At 44.8% G+C, this 23,189-nt stretch overlaps 1 protein-coding gene across 1 annotated transcript; it reads right to left on the bottom strand.

Moving 5' to 3' along the window:
• Nucleotides 2,519–22,822, bottom strand: GABRQ (gamma-aminobutyric acid type A receptor theta subunit). The gene is made up of 9 exons (XM_013986506.2): nucleotides 22,362–22,822; nucleotides 20,270–20,358; nucleotides 15,251–15,318; nucleotides 13,594–13,814; nucleotides 11,969–12,051; nucleotides 11,309–11,446; nucleotides 10,398–10,550; nucleotides 9,022–9,272; nucleotides 2,519–8,369 (listed from the first exon to the last, which is right to left on the bottom strand). Exons 1-9 carry the CDS (start codon nucleotides 22,508–22,510, stop codon nucleotides 7,428–7,430), a joined length of 2,094 nt encoding a protein of 697 aa, XP_013841960.1. The 5' UTR covers nucleotides 22,511–22,822; the 3' UTR covers nucleotides 2,519–7,427.

Genomic DNA, 23,189 nt, shown 5'->3' with positions numbered 1-23,189 from the left:
GGTATGATGGAGTAGAGTGATTTTTGCTCATTGAAAAGGAAGGTGAGTGTTTCAGTTCTGTAGCAAAGAATCCACATATTCCTCTCTGGAAAGTGTCAAAGTGGGAACTGTCCTGGATCCATGGCCTATACCAAGCTATAGCCATAGTACAAGGAGGTTTTTGGTTAGGTACAAAATTTTATCCTAAAGATAAAAAGAGACAGACCAACACTAGCAATAGAAATATGTGTTCATGTTGTGGTCTTGGAGGTGGGCCACTCAGGTCACCAGGAAGATAACGTATTGTAGGGGGCACAGTTGCTTGACAGCCCCAGCTAAGTTTGCAATGAGATCACGCCTGCCCCAGGCTGCTCCCATCCAATGATTCAGCATGGCAGGGATAACTGCACTGGCTTGTTCCAGCCTGAGCAGGACTAGAGGATTCAAGCAACTATATTAAGAGATAGGTCAGACTCCCATATCACACATTACAGTTGCATAAGCACCACTTCCCCAGCTTGCATCTATGACCATATGGGGTTTTTTAGGCACTGGCTAGTTTAAGCATAGGTTGGTTCAGTATGTCAGTATGAGCTGAAAATGGATGGCGCTTGGGGGTGGTATTGAAAGACAGTGGGGAAAGAAAATCTTCCTAAAAGGCAGAGCTTTGGGTGGTGTACCTGGCCTGGGGTGAAAATGTGTCGACTCCTTGGATGAGGCTGGGAAAGGAGAGGATTGGAAGAGGCTCCCAAATGGACGGGGTCTTGCCTAAGGACACACAGTGAATTCCAGATGTAAGGGAGGACTGGGGTCCTCTATCTCCAATAAATTTTTAAACTGCTTACCTCAGTTTATATTAAAGGGAGACTCAAAGGAGCCAATTTGTAATTAAAATTGATCTAAAGTCAAGGATGCGCAACTGCATTCTATTGTAGTCTTAGCCTGGCCATCCAAAGAGTTTATGTTCAAATTCTGGCCCTTGCTCACTTTACAGTCCCTGAGTTGCTTCCAGACCATTGGAGAGAAACTCATTTGAGTCTCATGAGGGATAGGTACTTATCCCCTATTTCTTTTTTTGGTTTTCATTTTCTTCCTCCCTCCATTTTCCCACTATTACTTTTAGACATACCAGTATAAAAATGGTAATAGAAAAGTTATTTTAAAAGTTATTAAAAATTAAAAAATGAAATAATCCTGCCTTAGTCCTGTATACCTCACTAATTTCCTTGTGAGTCTGATCTGGAAGAGCTTGGGAGAGACCTGGATGGGGGAAGTGGCACCATGGCAGTACTAAGGGGTCCTGGGGTCCCTGGGAGGCCCTACCAGGGCACACAAGAAGCTGAGCCAACATAGGAGGCTGGGAAGAGATCTTGCTGAAAGCCTGGAGAGGTTGTGGCAAGGGCTTCCTCATCTTGAGAATTACAGAAGCTGTAACTAGGAAGGGAGACCACATCTCCCTCCTTTTACTCCATATCCATTGAGGTAGTTGTATAATTCATTGGTAGCAGGTGACAGTAGGATCATTCAAGGGCCACAGTTTCCACCTGGGGTTGCAGGACATTTTCAGAACCTGAGTTGTTGTGAAGAAATTTAACCAGCAGAAAAGAACTCAGTAGCTAAGGGCAGGCTCCAGAAGTACTATGAAAACTACCCCTCTACCCCCAATTGCACTTTCTCTTTCTGACAACATCAGCCCTCACCTCCCTTGGGCAGATCACACCTGTGAATGTTCAGCTCTCCTGCCCTGTTTTGGGCACAAAAGGGACCACAGAGGAGGAGACATTGGGTTAGGGTTCCTATTACAACTCCAAGGTTTTTATCACAAGTCGCTTAGAGGAAGGTGCACTGACAAATGTGAGCCACAGTAGGATGTTTTAATGTGTCTCTGCAAACTTTAAAATCTGGGCACATCCCTCTTCCCACTCTCACAGGGCTTTCTTGCTCTCTATTCTTCACATCCACATTGGCAAAGGAGATTTTTATTTTATTTATTTACTTATCTATTTATTTATTTATTTGCTTTTTAGGGCTGCATATGGAAGTTCCCAGGCTAGGGGTTGAATCAGTGCTGCAGCTGCTGACCTACACCACAGCTCGCAGCAACGCCAGATCCTTAACCCACTGAGTGGGGCCAAGGATTGAACCCACATCCTCATGGATACTAGTTGGGTTCATAACCCACTGAACCATGACGGGAACTCCTGCAAGGGAGAATTTTAATGATGTTTATGAAGACATCTCCTCCACCCCCAAATGGAAATGTGCCCACATTATATTTTGGCATCACAGTGTTTTTAAATTTTTGTTTTAAATGATTAGAATGATTTCTATGAGAGTGTAAACTAATTTCAACTGTGACATCACTGTTTCCCCTCTTTTTGAAAACCATGGATTTAAATATCTTAGGGTGTGAGGAGGTGGATATGCAAAGCTGTGAGGAGGTAAAGGTAAGCAATGGAAGCCAGAGGCATCCTGGACCCAGATGAACGTCCCTCCCAATGCAATAGAGAGGAAACACAATGACCTGTAAGCACATTTGCATGTATATATATTTATTTTCTCCTTTTGGTTATTTACAAACCTTTATTTCAACATTTTTCAGAAGCATAATTTTATGTTTCTTCATGTTTTCCTTTCTCAAAGTCAGAGCTGGTCAAGGTCTTTTTTATGCAAAAGTGTGCATTTAATGAGGACAAAGAGGGAACCGGGTCATCCTGCGGGGGGAGGGGGGTCTCTGCTTCTCTGGGCCCTTTTGTCAGTCAGATCATCCAGTACACATAGGTCTTGGTCTTCTTCCTTTCTTGGTTTTCAATGCCTGGGCCCAGCACCACTTCTGAAGACCTGCATATGTGTGGTTTTACTGTATTTTGTCTGCTTCCAGCATGGCACTGCCTTGGCTGCTGTCCGAATAGTTCCCTGGCACCACAGCCAGTTGCAAAAGACTTGGGTGCCTTCAGTTACACTGCTAAGTATTGACCCGGGGGATGCAGCCCGGCAAGATGGTAGGTCAAAGTTGAGTCAACAGAGGTGACCTTGACCAACTGGGAGTATTTCATAATTGAAGTATATCAAGGAGACACTGCGACACCCTCCCCCCTCCCTACCCTGAAAACCCAACACTGATAATAGAGATTTCATATTGATCACAGGATACTATACAACAAACACAAACACACTGACACTTTCAGTAGGACAAGTCATGATTTCCTTTGGTGCTCATCACCACAGCAGGGTACCATGCAGGTGGATAGCTTAGTAATGTATTCATTAGTTAATAGCTCAGGGTTAGCTCTTTTATGTACAGAATAAGGAAACCTCATTAAGAGTGGCCACAGTCTCAGCAAATCTCAGCTCTAAATATGCAAAAACTTTGCAGCCTTGCTATTAACAAGATGACATGGATTGTAAGAATACATTTGACAAGCTCTAGTAAGATCTTCTGTTATCTCTGCAAAGATGCCCCACAGTGGCAGATAAAATGGGCAAGAACTTGGAGGAAATGTATTACACATTCCCACAACAAAATGCACTTTAGAGACACAGAGGTCTCCTTCCTGTGGTAGTGGTGGAGAAGGGATTTTAGGGGGAAGGTTAATGGGATATCACACGTGAGGAAAAGAAAGGGAAGATGGGTAGAGGAGTAAAGTTGGGGTTGCTCCATACCGGCATAAGCAAGACCCTTCCCTCTGCCCAAGCTCCAAATTCTCTATCTCCACAAGCACTCTCTGATTGGCTGGGCTGAGAAAGACTCCATGGGCTGAGCCCCAGGAGCGCCCCGCTATATGCTCTGTACTTCTAGAGTTACTTGGTGCGAGGTGAGGGGAGGTAGGCAGCCAGCTGGAGGATGGCACGCTTGTACAGCTAGGGGTAGCTAAGGGTGGGTCTCAACAACAACGCTGATGACAGAACAGACACAGAACATGACAAGGGGAGATCTGGCAATTTTCAGGCTAAAATGACCAAGTCTATGGCAAACTCAAAGGCTCAAATTTCTGAAAAGGTATCATTGCCAAACCTCCACCTCATCTTGACACTTATCTCACACAGTGTGAGTAGCAGTAGTTCAACTGCTCTCATTGCAGCACAATAGGGCAAAATATTCTTTTTTTAAAGGTATAGCATTATATCTAGTTACATGGATCTATAGAGATATTTACAACTGGCCTCTCTGCCCTTAATCTGTACTCTGAAGCGTTCCTGAGCATTTCTGCCAGATACATCTTAAACCTCCTCTTTTTTCCCCCCACTGCTCCAATCTCTGTATGACCTCATCCCAAATGAACTGCTCGCCTCCTGCAGGGCTCAAAGGCACTCCTGGGTCCTGAAAACCCAAATCCAAATCAATCAACCAGTGGTTAGGCCCCAGGAGGCAAGCCTTTCAATAGCCATTGTGGGAGCTTCAGATGTGGGGTCATTGCTCTTCCTCCCAACCTGATCTCTCTGTGAGGGATGTCCAAAAAGAAAGAGGCTATCTTAGACATTCCAGCAGTAATTTTCTTGATTTTAGCCCTCTCACTAGTTTTGTGTGTGTGGGCATCTGTGTGTGTTTGTGTGTGTATATGAGGGTAAACGTGATTTTGTGTGTGAATATATGTGTGTGTGGTTGTATGTGACTGGTTGTGCATGTCTGTGTGTATATATGTATATACCACTAAAAGTGAATGCCCATGTGTGTACACATGTATATGTGACTGTGTAGGTTTTTGTGGATGTGTATACGAGGTTATATTTGTGTGTGTGTGTGTGTGTGTGTGTGCATAGAAAAGAAGAAGAGATGACAAGGTGGGCCGATTGAGGCAATCATCCCTGGGGTTCCTTTGCTCTTCTCTCCTTGGTCAGCCTTCTCACCCCTTTGACTATTTCTTTCCTTGGAGGGGGTGGAAGGAGGGAGTTTTGGGCTCCAAAACCAAATCCAACACTGAAGTTCAAGAAACAACCATCCCAGGATGGGCTATTAAAATGCCCCTGCCCCGAATTGTCCCACCAGTGCAGTTCATGCCTGCAGCCATCTCCCAGGCACCTTTGGTTATTTGTACCCAGCGGCTAGCAGCCAATCCCCTGGGCCATTTCCTTACATCACTCACCTGCTTGTGGCTGCCTCTGGCCCTGACACTTGTAGACTTAAGGTGATTGGAATAAAGGCATGCATTATAAAGGCTATATACAACCCCCTCTCCAGCTCTTTAGCAATCCTACCCTATTTTCTATACCAAATTTTTGTTCTTAATACATCTTCAAGGCTTCCCCACCCCAACCCCTGCCTTTGTAACTCCTAAACACTTCCTTCCAATACAAAGTAAAATTTCTGCACTCCCAGCATAGCCCATGATTGAGTACGTCCTACCTCAAAGGCACTAAATTATCACTTCCTGGGACTACATTCACTTCTTCTGCATCTTCTATCCAGGTGACAGCACAGATGGGTGGAGGTAGGAGAAGAGTGGGTGGGGACTGGGAGACGTGGCTCCCTGGAACAGGTAATTGGAAAGAAACAGTCAGTTAAACAGCCTGGCCAAATACAGCCCCCCTCCCTTATGTGGGAAAAGGCCAAAGGGAATTCTCGTGGTTCTAGAACTACCAACAGGTAATACATAGGCTTTCATGTATATTTCCTTTCACACCCACACAAATCAGATATATAAACATATATGTATGGATGTATGCATTTATACACATGCACACAGAATACACCCACTTGTGTACACAAAATCACACAATACATAAATTATAAGTTTACATGCTCTTTCATAGGAGTGTACACACACACACATATCCATACACACACTATTATATATACACTCTTATATATACCAATATAGATTTACACTGATGTACACAGAAATATACAGCTTCTCAAATGGTGTATGCAGAACTACCTTGATGCACACACTCACCCAGGTACACACAGAAACACAAACATAGAAACAGTTAAAAGGGTAGCTGGCTGAGGGGCTGCAGGAGAGGCTGCCTAGGGAGGAAGGAGGGACATCAATTGAGTGCATAGCAAATCTTACTCCCCTACCTCCTCTGTCAATGAAGTGGAGCTGCTTGGCAAGTTGGAGAGCAGGCTACTGTTTACTTCCTTTAGGAGGTGCACTGGGTAGACAGTGCCTTTGTTCAATGTGCTCAGTTCACACTCATTGACTGGTCACCAGTCTCCTTCTGCAGAGATGCTCCATGTGCTGCAGAATGAGGCCTAAGCAGAATCTGATGGAGCACCCCATTTTGTAAAGGGGAGGGGAGATGGTGGAGCGCTTCAGCTGATAAAGTTTCAAGAACAAGAAGAGGGAAGAGCAAGTGGGGTGGTTCCACCACTCACTGGAGGCATGTTCTTATAAGTTTCATTTTTATCCCTCAGTACACTGGGGACAATGTGCTTTGTCTTCCCTGGCTCACAGTGCTCCTGTGAGGGTTTGACAATGTGATGTGTTGGTGAGCTCATTGATATTTACTATGCACTAGAGAAACAGAAAGGATTAGTATATAGATGCACAACAGTTGTTCATCTGCTATTCTAGATCAGATGGTGAACTTTCCTAATCCTAGTCTTCATTCACTGAGTACTTGCATTGTATCCATTGATCAACTCAGCATCTGACCTAGAAAGATGTATTGAGTCCCTATTGTCAAGCATTCCGAAGCAGAAATGTGTATAAGAGAAGTTCCAATCCTTCCAAAGATGCCAGCTCAATCTGAATAATCTCCAGCCCAACATCATTTACCCCCTGCAAGCTCCTTTTGGGAACATGCTCTCTCACTTATCCTGACATCTCACTCAGCACCCCTATCCACACTCATATTCCATTCATAACACTGTACCACAACACACAAAATACAACAGAAAAAAAAAAAATCAAGGGAAAGGCACTTTCAAAACCCGCAAGTTCCCTAGAGCCGTCCTGCTGCACTTCCAAGAGATGGCTAGCTCTTCTCCTGTGCACTGAAGCACAACACAGTTTGGCTCCTTCCTATAAAACTCTACGCAGGAGGTGGGCAAGGACAATAATCTCTAGGAGGAAAAAAAAACAGAAGAAAAAAGTAATGAAAAAGAAAATTCAACACTTCAGTGGGACAGAAAGGCCCCCAGAAATGTTTCTGTGCACAGGGCTCGGATCCTTCTTGTCCCCTAAGCTGACTTCTCTCTGTCCTCTAACTTCTGCCAGGGGGCTTTTCTGTGCTTATTAGGTGTTAGTAGTCTTTAGAAAGGTGATAGTATTCTGTAGAAAAGGAAAATCAATGTGTTATTTACCTCCAACTCCTTCTCAAATCTTTCCTTCCAGCCAGAACACATCCTTTCCAATTACTCCCCACTTCATGTTTGTGAAGAGAAATGGAGAGCTGATTCAACAGCCCAAATAACCACAAAATGAAATGAAGAAGGAAAAGAAGGCAGAATGGAACCAAAAGGAACTGTGAAAGGAGCACAGCCACCCTGGGACACTATGGAACTAATTGGTATGGTATGCCCAGTAAACAACGTTGAACATCACAAAGGCAAGAGGAAAGAGGATTCGGGAGCATCTGTCGATCTTAGGGACGTAGTCAGGGTGAAAGAGCTTGGAGGAGAACACATTGCTGAAGGAGCATCCAGGGCTTGGAGGGTAGCTATCCTCAGACTCCGAGTTACTGTCCTTGTCTCCATTGAGGCTCATCAAATCACTATCATGCAGGCTCCAGGTGCTGGTAGCATCACATTTAAGTTGCTTTTCAAGGTCAAGGTAGCCGGTCTCAACTCTGACATCATCAGGCAAGCCACGGAGCATATTAAGGGTGGTACGGATCTCATTAGGGTCATAGCTTGCATCTTGCACACACCTCCGGCCATAGTCAAGCAGATGCCTCCTACTAGGACCATGGCCAGGGCTCTCATCGGTGTTGGAGCTCTCTTCAGGGTCTTCGGGGTCACGGGTCTCAGCGCGGCCATGGGCCTCAGCACGGTTGCGGATTTCGGTAGGAATAACAGTGTCTTCAATCTTAGAATCATTAAAGCAAATGCCATGGCTGTGCAGGGCCTGCTGTGAGGTGGACGGGAGGTCACTCAGGCTTTCTCCAGTAGCCAGCCAGGCCTGGTCTGAGAGAGAAGACAGTGAGCTGAGGCTTTCTGAGGAGGCCAGCGGTGCATGCAGTGAGATAGAGGCCAAAGAGCCAAGGCTTTCTGAGCTTGCTAGGCGGGCCTGCACTGGTGTGGAGAGAAGAGAGTCAGTTTCATTTTCTATGTCCATCTGGTCACTCTTCATGGAGACAGTGGATAGAGTCATGAAGTCACTTGCTGCATGGACAATCACAGTTGGGGAGGGAGGAGTGGGGGGACTTTCCTCATCAGCGTGATGGATGGTCTCTTGCATCGACAAAAAAATCTCTTCTTCCTGGGGTCTCTCCTGTGCAGGGTGCTGAGGAACAGGACAGAGAGGCTGTTAGCATGCAAGGGAAGTCTATGGTATCTGCTATCCCCCTGGGGTAGCTGCTCCCTCTGGAGTGCTGTATAGGGACAGAGGCAAGGCCTTCTCCAGAAGGTGGAGCTGGGTCACCTGTGAGGGAGGGGATGCTGGACATTAATATACTGCTGGCAGCGAAAGCCTCAGCTTGGCTTTGGGAGTCAGAAGAGAAAAGGAAGGAGGAGTAGCTGAGTCTCTCTAGTGTCCATCTCTTCCTTTCAGCTTCGCTGTGTTCCCACTCTCTCTGGCTCTATCACCTGCCCTTGAAAGCATGCTAAGTAGACCAGATTTGAAGCCCAAAGGTCTGGGGGAACTCTAGCTCTGCCACTTACTAGTACTGTGACTTTGGACAATGACTCTACCTATAAGGGAGTGATGATTAATTCTTCTACTTCTTTGTTATCTGCTGGGTGTGTGTGAGCGGTGTGGTGTGTGTGTGTGTGTGTGTGTGTGTGTGTGTGTGTGTGTGTGTGTGTGTGTGTGTTTGTGTGTGTGTGATGTGTGTTGTGTGAGGATTTGAGTAGCTATGAAAGGTGAAAGGGTCAAGTTTTGCTCTTAGGCTTAAGAGGTTCTTGGTGAAAGTGGATTGTTAGTCAAAAAACCAAACCTGCATCATTATCTCCTGGTAACGGTAGCGGGCTAGGAGTCTTTGGGCTCTTGTGAGTTGCCTCTTAGAGCGCCGAGGTCTTCTTCGGCTGTAGAAGAGATAGTTGATGTAGATATATTCCATCAAGGACAGGAACACAAAGAAGAAGCATACGACCATATAGATGTCAATGGCTTTGATACAGGCAATTTGGGGGAGTTTATCCCACAGATGTGAGTTGATGGCATTCAGGATGAGCATTGAAGTCAGACCTGTGAAAAATATAGCACAGGGTTAGTCTCCTCAGGTGGCTGAAGTTCTCCCACTAGAAGGGAGCAAAGGCCATCTCTGAGGTGGGGAGAGCCCTCAGCAAAAAACCTTCAGCTTTCCAGGCTTATGGCCATGGATCAAGTGCTCTCTCTTCTTTTCCTACCCCATATTTACACCCAGTCTGTATTTCAATGGTTCAGTGACTTCCCATTGCTCTTAGTATCAAATCAAAAATCTCCGGCCATGGTTTCTCAGTGATTTTCATGTCTAGCCCCATTTTGCCCTATGATCCTTTCCCCTTTTGCCTTCTAGTATGTAAGCTTTCCTGTAATATTACACAAATATAAAAGTTTAGTTTACAGTGTGCTACTAAATAAGGAGGCTGATCTCTTAGACTCCTCCTTGGTACCACTCAAAACTCTTTGATGCTCCACATTGCTTAGACATGAAATTACAACTGCTTAAAGTGGAATTTCAAGTTCTGCCTAAGTCATCTCAGGCTTTTTCCCAGCTTGCACTCCAGGCACCCTTTGATTTAGCCCCCATTTAGGGCCACTTTACCTCTAATCAATTTATTCCCTCTCTTAGGGAATGTCTGTTTCTTCTCTTAGGTAATGCCTCTTAGGGACTGCCTCCTGGAAGTCTTCAGAACCCAGTTTTAGCCAATAAGACCTGGGCTGTTTCCTCCTCTGGACTCTGATAACATTTGTCTCAACATTCCACTAGACCCTTGTCAAGGACAGCTCTTCTAGAAGCCCTCTGCTGCCTAGTAGGGCATTTTGACACATTGTTTAATCAATGTTTATTGTTGAATTTCTGATCTAAATTTGTGACTTGTGCATTCATATACATATCCATCAAATAATGAATTCTGGTACTTTGGACCCAACATACCAAGATCCCAACCCTGATTTTTTTTTTCACCCCTGTCTCCAATGTCAGTCTCTCTGCTGGGGATTGGCTGAGCCCATGGACCAATGCTTGCTGGGCAGGTCCCATGTTGTTTACTTGCCTGTGCAGTCACACACTGCTCCAGGTACTCTTCCTTACTGTCAATATCAACTTTTTTTTTTTTTTTTGTGAGCAAGATGATCCTAGTTCCTCCCTGGGATGGGGACATGACCTACCGACTGTCACCCTGGCTGCAGAGCATTCATAGTTCATCCAAAATGATATCCAAGAGACAACAGTGGTGAGGACAGTAGGCCAATAGATCTGCACAAGGTAGCTGATGATTTCTCTCTTGACCAGGAACCTCAGTATCAGGCGCACATAGGAACCTGACAATGAGACATACTTGTATTAGGGTGGTAGGGATGAGGGGATTTTCAGAGTGAAGTACAGGATGGTTGAGTGAAAACCAATGGCACTTTCAACCTCTAATATTCCAGCCCGAGCAGTCTTCAGACCTGACCCATTTGCTGCCTTAAGGCCAATGACAATGGCATGTGTCAGTAGGCACATATGGCACAGCAAGTCTGCTATCTATTCCTTCCTTCCTTCCTTGCTCCATGTCAACTTAAGTGGAAATGGTAAAGACAGATATTTCAAAGCTGTAAACAGGTGGAGGGGGAGAGGCTGGCCCAGAAATGAGGTCTGTGGCATGTCAAACTTGGCCAAGTGCTTCCACACCCATTTCCTTATTAGCAGAGGGTAAGCCATTGGGACTTTTTTTTCTAGTTTACTTTTTTTAAAAGCTTTTATTTTTTTTCTATTACAGTTGATTTACAGTGTTCTGTCAATTTCTGCTGTACAGCAAAGTGATGTAGTCATATATATATATACTTTTTCTCACATTATCCTCCATCATGTTCCATCACAAGTGACTAGATATAGTTCCCTGTGCTATACAGCAGAATATCATTGCAAATGCAATAGTCCATTGGGACTTTATGAAGGGGGCTTTGGAAAGTGTCAAGAACAAGAAGGAAATATGAACGAAAGCAGCAGAGAGTCTAAAGGTCAAAGTCAGAGGTCACTAGGAGTTTCCTAGGGTACAAAAGAGACAAAAGACTGGAGAGAAGAAGATCAGACACACCTGTGTAGAAAAACACCTCTTTGCTAGTCATTGTCTTTCCCAGGAAGCTGAACTGAGGGATGTGCAGCTTCTCAGTCCCCTGGATTGCATTCCCATTGCCTTCCCAGTATAACAGGATGTCTTCAACTGTGTAGCCATCTAGGAGGGGGAAAGAAACAGAGTCAGTCTCAGAAAGCAGTTATAGGAAGATTTCACACCACAGCAGTTTGTGAAAACCAAAGGAGAGTTGGAACCTGCACTTTTGGGGTCTCTTTGTGTTTGGTGGGTCTGAGGATGGGCAAAAAGGCACATGGGAATAGAACTCTCAGTTTTGAGTTTATTATCAGGAAGGAAAGCACAGCAAAGAGATGTTTTCTTACCCACTAGATTGTGCACAATTTCCCCACAGAAAAGCACAATTTCCCTATGGGACTATTTACACCCTAATGAGCAGTTTCTCCCAGACTCCATATCTATATCTATATTTATGTCTACGTCTGTATCTGTCTATCTATCTATCTGTCTATCTGTCTATCTATCTATCTATCTATCTATCTATCTATCTATCTATCTATCTATTCACCTCTGTCTGTTTATCTATCTATCAAGGAAAGAGAAAAAGAGGGGAGGGAGGTGTCAAGTCTGACTTTGGGAAGAAGGGGCTATAGGAGACATACGTACAGCTCTCCACCTCCAGCTTGCAGGTCTGCTTGTCCAGAGGGAAATTTTGCAGATTCATGGAACAAGCTGCTGTGGTGGTGAGTCTGCAAAGGAAAAGCAAAAAGAAGGGAACAATGATTCAAGCTCAGGTAAGTAACTGAGAAAACTGTAAGAATGGGGCAGGAAGAGGTATCCCAAGGACTGACTCAGCTAACACCCTCCCATACTGCCTACATTAGACCTGGGTCCTCCTTCCGTCCCTTTCTTCTTTCCTTCTTTTCCCCTTCTTCCCTTACCTTCCCTCCTAGAGGAAAGATGAGTTGCAGTTGTGTAAGGAGGATGGAGGGAATTTGTATGCGACAAAGAAACCAAGAGGTCTGGTAGGACTTATACAGAGAATAGAAAGATGCCATGTCAGGAATCCTTGGGGTGTCAGAAGTGAGAGAGTCCTTGAGGAAACTGAATGTAGAGACAGAAAGGGAACTTTTTGGTGAGGAAGCAGCAAGGCTGTCAGGAGGGAACGGCTGCACTGTAGCAGCTGAAACTCCAGATTTGTGTATCTGCTTATGAGGGTACTGGGGCTTAACAAAATGCCAGTGCGTGTAAATGGATAGGAGGGATCATGGAAGACCTGAGGAAGTAGGAAAAGTGTCCAGTGGGAAGAGGATAATTATGAAAGCTCCCTGAAGCTTCAGCTGGGAGGTTCTGCTCCATTCCTTATCCTGCTCTTCCCAGCTGCTAACCCCAGCCTAGTCCCTTTCAACCTTTGAAGTTATTTCCATTTTTTCACAGTGGGTAGTGTGTGTGTGTGTGTGTGTGTGTGTGTGTGTGTGTGTGTTTATCTCCCTTTTATGAATCCTCCATGAGCAATACCCAGCTGAGGTCACCTTTAAATGAAATAAGCATGACCAATGACCTGTTTCCTGTAAGCTTTACTGTTCTCTGACTCAAGTGCCTTGGTCCATGGGAAAGTAGATGGAGAAAGAAGGAAACAAAGGAACAGAGCAAGAGCATCCCAGAGAAAGAGACCCAGAGAAAGGGCTTTACCCTGTTATCTGACTCTTGGATACATTAACCTGTTATCTGACTCTTGGATACATTTTCTAAGCTAAATTTATCTCTCATGGTGTCTTAAGAGATGGTTTATAAGAGTTGAGGCTGTGAGGAAGGCTTTGGTGTCCATCTGCTATGCTATAAAAAGACCAGTGAGGAGTGCACACATTCTGTCTGTACAGAGCCATACGCAAGAGATGCATCCTACACACCCCCTGGGTCCCTTGCATGATGCATGTATGACCAATGGCAGAGATCAATCCCTCTCCACCGCTGCACGGCAGAGAAAATACACAACTAAATAGCATAATGTTTATACAATGCTAAGGTGGAAGAAGAGCTCTTCCAAAGAGAATTTCTTGACAAAGAGGGCATTTGAGTTAAGGATTGAAGGGTGGGCAAGGTTTCGACTCATAGAAAGAGGAAAGGGCCATTCCATACAGAAGCAACAGCAGGAACCAAGGTGTGGGTTCCACTTTGACTACTGGGTAGGATGAGTGAAGGAGCCATGCAAGATAGAGTGCAACTGTGGGATACTTAGAGGGAAGAAGTTAGCTGGCCAGGATGATCCCCAGGTCCGTTGGGGAACTCACCGGATGCCATATCGCACTGTTCCATCTGGTTGAAGCTGAAACACACGATTTTCCACAGTCACATCATGCACAAAAGCATCCTTGCTGTTTAGAAAGTAGCAGTCAGGGACCCACAACTTCTCAAGCATCCGATAGTCCAGGGTCAGGTTCAGATTGGTCTCGTAATATGCTAAACGTGGATCTTTCCAGGTCTGATGAAAAAACATCGTAATAGTATAGTCCTGAGGAAAGAAAGGTAAATTTCAGTCCTTAGAGTGTATGTGTATCTTTTTATGAAGCTGTATGGAATACATCACAAATAAATATGAGTAATGAATTGTATGTAGCAATGTTTAATGTTAACAATAAAATGGGCCCCATATAACTAAAATTCAGGTTAAGAAATAAAATGTTCTCAATAACTTTCAAATTTAATGTGTTCCTTATAGAACATATTCCCCACACCTCCCAGCAGTACCTATTATCTTAGATTTTAATGATAATAATCTCTTGCTTTTTCTGTTTTTTTTTTTGGGGGGGCTACGTTTTCCTAAGTTTTATTGTTTATGTATTTCTAAGAAATATATTGTTTAGTTGGACTTAATTAAAAATATTTTCCAAATGGAATCATGCTCCATGTATTCATAATTCATAATCATTCATTGCTTCAAGTTGATGTGTGTAATTAAAATTTGTTCACTTGCATTGCTGGATAATATTTTCTTATAAAAATATACTATATATATTATTATGCAATCACACCATACATACTAAAATCACAATGATAAAAACTATGAACTGAAAGTTCCAGTTTATACCCCCACTGATTAATAATAGACTCAAGCATCTTTTCATAAGTTTATCTGCTACTTGGTTTTCTTCAGAAAAATAAAGTTTCTATTTAAATTTTCTGATCATTTTTCTGTTGTTTAAAAATATTCTTTTTAATTCGTAGGAATTAGGAATTTTGCATATTTTCAATATCAGTCCTTTATGTTGCAAATATATTAGTCCGCTATGACTTATCCTTTCAAACCTGTCATACTGGTTTTTTGTCTTTGTTTTGCAAAATGAAAGTACCAGAAGTTTGCCTAAAGATTTTTTTTTTTTTTTTTGCTTTTTAGGGCCACACACTCGGCATATGGAGGTTCCCCAGCTAGGGTTCAAATCGGAGCTACAGCTGCCGGCCTACACCATAGCCACAGCATGCAGGATCCGAGGTGCGTCTGCGACCTACACCACAGCTCACGGCAACACCAGATCCTTAACCCACTGAGCAAGGGCAGGAATTGAACCCACAACCTCATGGTTCCTAGTTGGGTTCGTTAACAGCTGAACCACAACGGAAACTCCTAAAGATAATATTAATACAGTTGAAGTTACCAGTATTTATTTTTATACTTTGTGTTTTCTGTGTCCTTTTTAACAAAGTCCTTACCTGCCTCAAAGACACAAAGCAATATCTTATATTACATTTTAAAAGCTTCATAGCTTTTCACTTTTAGGTCTATAATCCATCTGGATTTATTTATTTTTTTATTCCAGGTGGCCATAGTTTCCAACACCTATCATATTCCTCCATGTGGGCTCTGTTGCAGGTTAGAATAATGGCTTATGACCCTGCTCCCTGTCTCATGTCCCTTGTCCCCAGCCCCACAGCTGGAGCTGACACACTTACCATAGTCATTTCTGAGATCTGTTCAATACTGGAGACATAGATAGATACTCCCACAGGCACAGGAGCACCTACAATACAGGAAGATACTATTACATGCAGGGTATCAAAAAGGGTAAACGCATGGACTCAGGAGCCAGACTGCCTGAGTTTGAACCTTATTAGCACTTACTAGTGGTGTGACCTTGAATAAGTTATCTAAGCTCTCTGAGCCTTAGTTTCCTTTGAGTAAAATGAGGGTAATGTTAGCTCTGATCTCATAGTTAATGCAAGCCACACATTTAGAGTAGGGCCTGGCCAATTATATGATGAAAGGAAGGGGTTAAGGCAAAATAAGAAAAAAATAACAGGATGAAATACTTTTTCTAAGTGTTTTCTTGATAAAAACTCAAGAGCAATGAGTCTAAAAACAAGAGCTAAGATTTGTGTTGTGCATAAATATATCTGTGTGAGTTCTTATGAGTTGGTCCATGAGTGAATGTGTGTCTTGTTGTGGACGAATGTGTGAGTTGTGGGCATGAGTGTACATGAGCATGTTCATTTATATGAGTAAATCTGTTGAGTGTGTTCACGTGCAGGTAAATATGTTTGTGTGTTCATGGGTGACAGAATGATTGTGTGAGTATATGTGAGCTTGTTAATGTGCAAGGGAATGTGTAAACATGGATATATTTGTGAGCTTATCTATGTGTGTGACTGTGCATGTATGTGCGTGAGTATGTTCATGTAGGTGAATGATTTTTGTGTGTGTTCCTATGTGACTGAAGGCAGGAGCAGGTTCACATCCTTGGATATGCTGCATGTAAGTAAATGTGTAAGCACATGCAAACATGTGGGCATGGTGTGTGGAAATGAATGTATAAATGTGTTTATGTGTGAGTAAATGTGTGTACTTGTGAGCTTGTTTGTATGCGTGTGAGTGAATTTGTATTTTCATGTATGTGAGCACGTTTGTGTGTGAGTGAATGTGATCCAGTGAATGTATGAACCCTTTTCTGGGTGAATGTATGTGTCAGCATATGTATTTGAATGTATTGTGTGGGAATTAATATGTAAGTTGCCTGTGTGGCCTGTTCATTTGATTGTGTATTTGTGAGCATGTCCATGTGTGAGTGAATGCATAATTATGATTGTGTGTATAAAGTTGTGTTTACATGAGTGTATACGAGTATGTTTGTGTGTTCACTAAAAGTGTCTGTGTTTTCAAGTGTATGAACATGTTCATGAGTAAGCCTGTGGGAGCATGTTGAGTGCATGTGTGAGAAAATGTGTGTGTGTGTGTATGAGTGCATGTGTAAGCATTTTTGCATGTGTATGATTTAACATGTGTTTTGTGAATGAATGGGAATATAAGTGAACTTATGGGTGTGTGACTATATGTCTGAGTGTGAGTGAGCATGTTCATTGTGTGAATATGTGAATGTATTTGTGTGTGTGACTTTGTTTTTATGTAAGTAATAAGTGTGATAAGTAATTACAGTTGTACATTCATAATTACCACACCTGTAAGTGTGAGTGTATGTAAGCATGTTTATATGCTTGAGTAAATGTGTGAGCATGTCTATGTGAGTGTGGTTGAATGTGTGAGTGTGTTTGTGTGTGAGCAAATGTGTGACCATGCTGATGTGCAAGTGAATCCCTGAGCATATTCATACATATGTGTTAGTTTGTCACTAAACAGGTATGAGTGAATGTGTAAGCATGTTAATGTGTGAGTGTGTTTGTGCATGTGGTTGTATATGTGTGTTAATTTGTCACCATGTTTATATATGAGCTTGTCTGTGAGTTGGTAAATACGTGGACATATTTGTGTGTGAGCATATGTGAAGGTGTGAGTATGTTCATGTGTGTGAATGTCAAAGCATGTGGGAGTGTGTGTCTGTGTGTATGAATGAATTTGCAAGTGTGTTTTTGTATGTGGGCCTGTTTGTATGTGTCAACGTTTGTCAGTGTTCATGTGTGTATGTGAATGTGTGAGCATGTATATGTGATTGTGTATATATGTGTGAGTAAATTTGTGAGCGTGTTCATGTGAGTGGGTGCATGCATGAGAGTGTTTGTGTGTGTTAATATGTGACTGTGATTGAATTTGTGTGTGTTTCTGCCCCCTGGCTTTCTTTTTAAGGACTAGGTGTAAGGGCTGCCTATTCAAATGTGATAATGGATGTGCAAATATGTAGTAAACTATAAAGTACTGTGGAAAAGTACATTTTCATTTTTTTCCTCATTGGATCAAATCTCCCTTCACTCAACCCCACAGCTAAGCCATTATTCTATGTGTATTAAATCATACTGCTGTTATGGAAACACATGTGACGCTTTCAATTCAGCCTGCTTGCTTCACTGCAGGATGATTGTCCAGAAGCTGAGCTGCAAAGAGGGAAATTTGTTATTGGGAACCCATGTATGAATAGCAGCTGAGGAATAAGTGGACCTCTGTGTGAGGGCTAGGCCCAAACTCCAGCATCGGGGCTATTGTGAGTAATCCCCAGCAAAGTGCTATGTAGTGACAGGGGTTTCTAGAAAGTTACCTTTTTTTTTTTTTAATTACAGCTTTTCAGGCTCCCAACATGCCTTTAGAGGATGCAAACTGTTAGGCAGGCAACAAGCCCCAACAGGGCCAGGCAGCCACCCCCCACAACCACCTTACTCTAATGTTAAACTTCTCATCTTCGACCATTCCATATCACTCAGACAACCCCACCCCTTACAACAGAATCCTAGGGACATGAATCCTAAAGGGCCAGGGCATAGCTTTGTCCAAAGTCTCCCAGTTGAAAGGGGAAAGTGGGAGCTGAGATGCAGTCTACATTCCCCTCACCAAGCCATGAGTCCTGGCCAAGGAGTGTAGTCTGGAGGAAGGGGACCTGGGACCTTTTTCTAATTTATCCACCTAGCAGGGATACCTTATGTGCTAGCAGTAGTCAGAATAAGAGCTTAGCTAAGATATCCCACATTCCTATAAGGATAACAGGAGAAAACAAGAAGCTTCAGCTTAAAGTGTCTAAATGCTATCTCTGGGGTGATGGCCTCAGAGATATCCCATGGATGTCCTCCCTGATTGGTTCAGGAAAGCATGACAAGTGGGAGGTGGTAACCACTTTCCTTCCTCTTGGAAACATGGCTACCCCAACTCTTCCTCCCCCCTAGCATTCATTAGAGTACCAGAGGAAGAATAAGTAAAAGAAGGAATGATAAAAATGCCCCATTTATTCCTTCACTACACACCTATATCATGTCAGGTGATGGGCTAGGCAAAATCCTTAGGGACTTGCCTTTTGCAGCACTGTAGAGTCCCACTTCCTTTGCTCAGAAAGAAGCAGTTTTGTTAACTTTTCCTTGGATCTCATTATCCTCTTCATCTTCCTTCTTTTTTTTAAGGAAGTAATAAGGCTCTCATTTGAACCTAACCACAGTTAGGTCAGGCCTCTGCATGTGGGGGGTATGTGTACCTGTGTGCCTGTGTGTGAAGCCCTGAAACTCTTCTTAACTTCAGACAGAGAGGAATTGGACTCTATGTCTACTGGGAGGCCTTGCAAGGAGTCCTGGGCTACTCCAACTCTAACCCCAATGGCCCAGCAGTCCCACTGATTGCCATCCCCCATAAAGCAGCCCTGGACTTAAAGCTTATAGTGCCTCCTTCCATCTAAATGCTAGAAGGTCCTACAATTGCCATTGCCCTCCCACATTCATCCACTGTTTGGCCAAATCGGGGACTCAGCTATTCTCATACTCCCAGGTCTACATGCCCATAAAGCTTAGTTTAACCCAGAAGCTTAGGCATCAAGGGTAAACAAATACAAGTTAGCTCAAAAGTTGTGGTGAGGTGCCTTGAAGATGCTGTGGGCCAGCCGCACCTGACATCCTCAGAGGTTGGTCTTTGCCTCTGTTCCCTCCCCCTGGCCCTGGATGTTGCAGAGATGACAACCTGAAGCAGTGGGGAGAATTTGCTCGATGTACTCGAATGGCTGTTGGTCAGCCTTTGCTGAGAAACATGAGAACAATGAATGGAGAAAATTTAACAGCTACACCTTTAATACCCACCACTGCATGGTGCAACTGGTCCAAAATCAGTGTCATGCAATGGAGTGCTTGCTGTGTCCTAATACCTTATTTGCCTTCTGCTCTCGCCACTCCATCTTCCCAGTCCCCAATGCACACTCACCTCGGATCCAGGGGCTGCACTGCCTTCTACTTGCATACTTTGAGGGAGCAAAGCAGCAAAGGGGATACCAGTCAAATATCCCAGCACAAAACCTTAGAGCACAGGGCAACCACCTTGGTTTTCAAGGGAGTTTCCCAGGCAGATCACAGAGCCCCCGTTGGTCCACCACAATGGGAAGGCAAATAGCTGTGCGTTCTTTAGCGTGGAGGCATTGTGTATTCAGAAGACTTCTATTCATATGTACAAATGTGAACAATTAGCATTCATTAACCCTTTAGAGTAGGTGTCTAATTCTACTGCCTGCAGGAAGTGGAGTGGTTTCTCTGACTTAACTACCCTGCTTTTTTAGCTCTTTCTTGGTTTACTTTGAGCTGAAAAGTGACTGACTAACATCTATTTAATGCACCCTTTCAGTTGTCTGTCCTTGGTCTAGGTTTACTGGGTGTCCCCTCTGCCAGAGAATGCTATCCCTGTTCTGTGGGGTAGGAGTAGGTTGCTTGTCACTTAAAGTTGTGTGATGGAGGTCAGTCACCCTTTCCAAAGGGTGGGGGAGACTAGGCAGAAATAAAAGGAGAAATTGATGTATTAGCTTCTTGGAGGTTTGTACTTACATTTCCTTGTCATTTCTCATCTCTGCGCTTGAGATCTGAGTGCTAGGCTAAGGTGTTTAGATTTTACTTGGAAGTTAAATAAAACCATCAAAAGTTCCTGAGGTCATCAGATTGGATTCATAAAGATCACGCTGACTCCAGTGTGTTGAATAAACTGAACTTGGTGGGAGCTGAAGGATAGAGAAGTACCACTGTTCAGCTCACTGGGTAGATGTGTCTCAGCTCTAGTGTCTAGACATGTCTTACCTCCAAAATTGGGCCTCAAACGGACATCATATTTCGACAGCACCCTGTCCAAAATTTTGTGAACCACAGCTTCATTTGCACAGTTTTTGCTGAAATAGAGAAGTCATTGGTAAATATTGATCATCAATAAACGCCACATTGCTTCTCAGAAAACAAACAACAAAGAGCATCAACTTGTCAGGGCCTTCCCTCCTCCTGCACACACGCGGACATGTACAGTCATACATGTACACCTCTCTCCCTGCTCCCCTCCCTCCCTACAGTGAGTCAGCGAGAAGCGCAGCAGTGACGCAGACTAAATTCCTCTTTCCCCCTCCCCCTCCCCAGCTTTCATCCAAACGGTGGGGCGTACAGACTGGATCCTTGTTACCAGGCAGAACTGGGGGGGGGGAACTGGGGGGACTCTGTAGAGGAAGTCCAGAAGAGAGAGTGTGGGCAGGTGTGAGCCTTCATATAAATGCATTACTTCAACTCCCTAAGGAGCCCCACCTTACCATTAGCCTGAATGCAGCTTTCTAGGTTGGAGGGAGTCCTCCCTGCAGGGGCACCTGATTGCCCCAGGAAAGGTCATCTTTCACCCTCAGTGCCTCCCTTGTCTGAGCCAAACAGACTACCTTCTCCAGCTCAGTCGCAGTCCCCCTACCTAGGCTAGGACTGGCATTTTGTTGTCACATCCATGTGAATCTTGTTTGGACACCTCTGTTTCTAAGACTTGGCATATGGCAATATGACACACAGATAGAGCCTTGCTCGTGGAGCAGAGATTTATGACCCTCATAAGTCAAACCACTTCTGATTCTTGGGGCTCAGGGCTGTCCTCAAAAACACACGTATTCTTGGAGCAGGCATCTGTTTTGCTAAGCATGTGCTTCAGCCTAGACGTATTTTGGGTGAGCATATGTAAATGGACCCATCTCAATCCTGCAGAGAGCTGGCCTTTCTCGAAGTCTCTATTGTATTCACCCAACTCACCTAGTCCTTCATGGGGGGCTCTTTTCCCCCAAAGGGGCTTGTGAATAAGAACAGGCCCTGCACATCAGTATGACTCTTAGGATCATTGACGCACTGACTATGGAACGTCAGCCTCTGCAAATCTCGTGTGCGTGTGTGTGTGTGTGTGTTCACTAGCGCAGTCTGATATGTTGAGATGAGGACGTTGCAGGGCTGTGTGCTGGAACCTTGCCCAACTATCCCCCCCCCTTTTTCTGAATACATGTTCATTTCTGGTTTGCCATTTAAAAAATTACTCTCAATCATCTTTAATGACACAATTTCAAAGTGAGCACATGAATTATTCCCGAATTAAAGCAATGCATTTCTGCCTGTTTAGGACCACACACATTACCCATATGCCAGCGCTAAGGATATATAGCCCCTGCAAATACCCATTTCTGTGTGATCTACGTGTAAAGGCTGACTGTTCAACATCTCTTCAGATATTTGCATACCCAAACAAACTTGAAATCAAACACCAAATCTTCAAATATTTTCACAGGAGTAAGTACAAAAGCGCACCCATCTCAGGCCACACAGTCATATGTTATACAGCCACCGATCTCACTGTCTGGGTACCGATGAGGTTAAGTCAATAATTTTTATTTGCAGCATTGGAAAATGTACCTCACTGCTCACTACACACATTCAGAAACACAAGCACGAGCTTCAGAGAATAGACTAAAATCCGGACTCAAACAGGTGTCTCTACTGTGTATGTTTTGTGAATCTCCCATCACCCTGTACCCCACCCCCCATCCCACAGGTACCAAAGGACATGAATAGGAAAAGCTGCCAGGGGCCTTAGTCCCCCGGGGGTGGATGGCAGCACCCCTATCCCCCCACCCGGGGGCTTCAGTTTGGGCGCACGCGGGTCTCTGTCAGGTGCCGCAGTAACAGGTGGGCTGAAGAACAGGGCTCTATCTTGACCGGTTGCCCCCACTCCCACCACACCACCCTCCAGGGACCTGTAGGCAGGGCTGATGCGCCGAAGCTCGGTGAGCCCGGGTCCAAGTCATCCCCAGCCCGCTCCGTCCAAGAGGCTCGAGGCTGCGGGTCCTCTCCTGCCGCCATACCCCGCCTAGCGGCTCCCGCTTACCAGCTGAAGAGGTCTAGGACGACTTCGGGCACGGTGGAGGAGAGCTCGAAGTGGAATTTCGGAGTGGAACTGAAGTCGTTGCCCTCCGCGAGCCAGGTTCTAATGAGCAGCAAGAGTAAAGCGGTTCGCAGCATCCCTCGGATGCCCATGGCTGCAGCACTCCAGGCGACCGGAGGGCAGGAGATACTGCCGTCCGCTGCCGCTGCCTGGGGAAGGGACTGAGTGTGGGCAGTGCGGGGCGAGAAGAAGCTGGGAGGGGGTCATTAGGAGTCTCCTCTAAGGAGACAGTAGGGAGAGTATGCGGAGCAGCGAGCTCAGGGATCAGACCGGAGCCCAGAACCTGGGAGGAGCGGTCCCTCAGTAGCTCTGCCCGACGCAGCGCCCTTAGGACGCGCCGGGCAGCTGTGAGGGGCGCTCCGTCTGTGGCAGCTCCAGCCTGCGACTGGGCACCCAGCTGGTCGCCTGGATGGCTCCGCCCACTCCGACGGTAGCACTGGCTAAACCAATCCAGCAGGTGCCAGGAGCCACACAAAAAGGCGCGGGATCTTGCCTCCGCCCGCAGCCAGCTCACAGCCCGGCCCCCCGCCCCTTCAGGCCTCTGCAGTCGTCCCTCCAACCCCCACCCGCGAGAATCAGAAATAGACAGGGGCGGAGCTGGCCCGAGGGAGGGGGAGGGGAGTCAGCTGTTGGGCTGGGCATGCATTCTCCAGCTAGGGGCGGCCGGTTGGTCATGGTCTGTTTCTTTGCAAAAATGCAAAATGTGCATTTCTTTTGGAAGACCTTATGCCCAAGAGGGTTTTTGTTTTTCGATACGTGTGTGTGTGGGGG

This window comes from Sus scrofa, chromosome X (genome assembly GCF_000003025.6).
Source record: "Sus scrofa isolate TJ Tabasco breed Duroc chromosome X, Sscrofa11.1, whole genome shotgun sequence".
Classification (NCBI taxonomy): domain Eukaryota; kingdom Metazoa; phylum Chordata; class Mammalia; order Artiodactyla; family Suidae; genus Sus; species Sus scrofa.
This window is presented reverse-complemented; position numbering and strand designations above follow the sequence as displayed.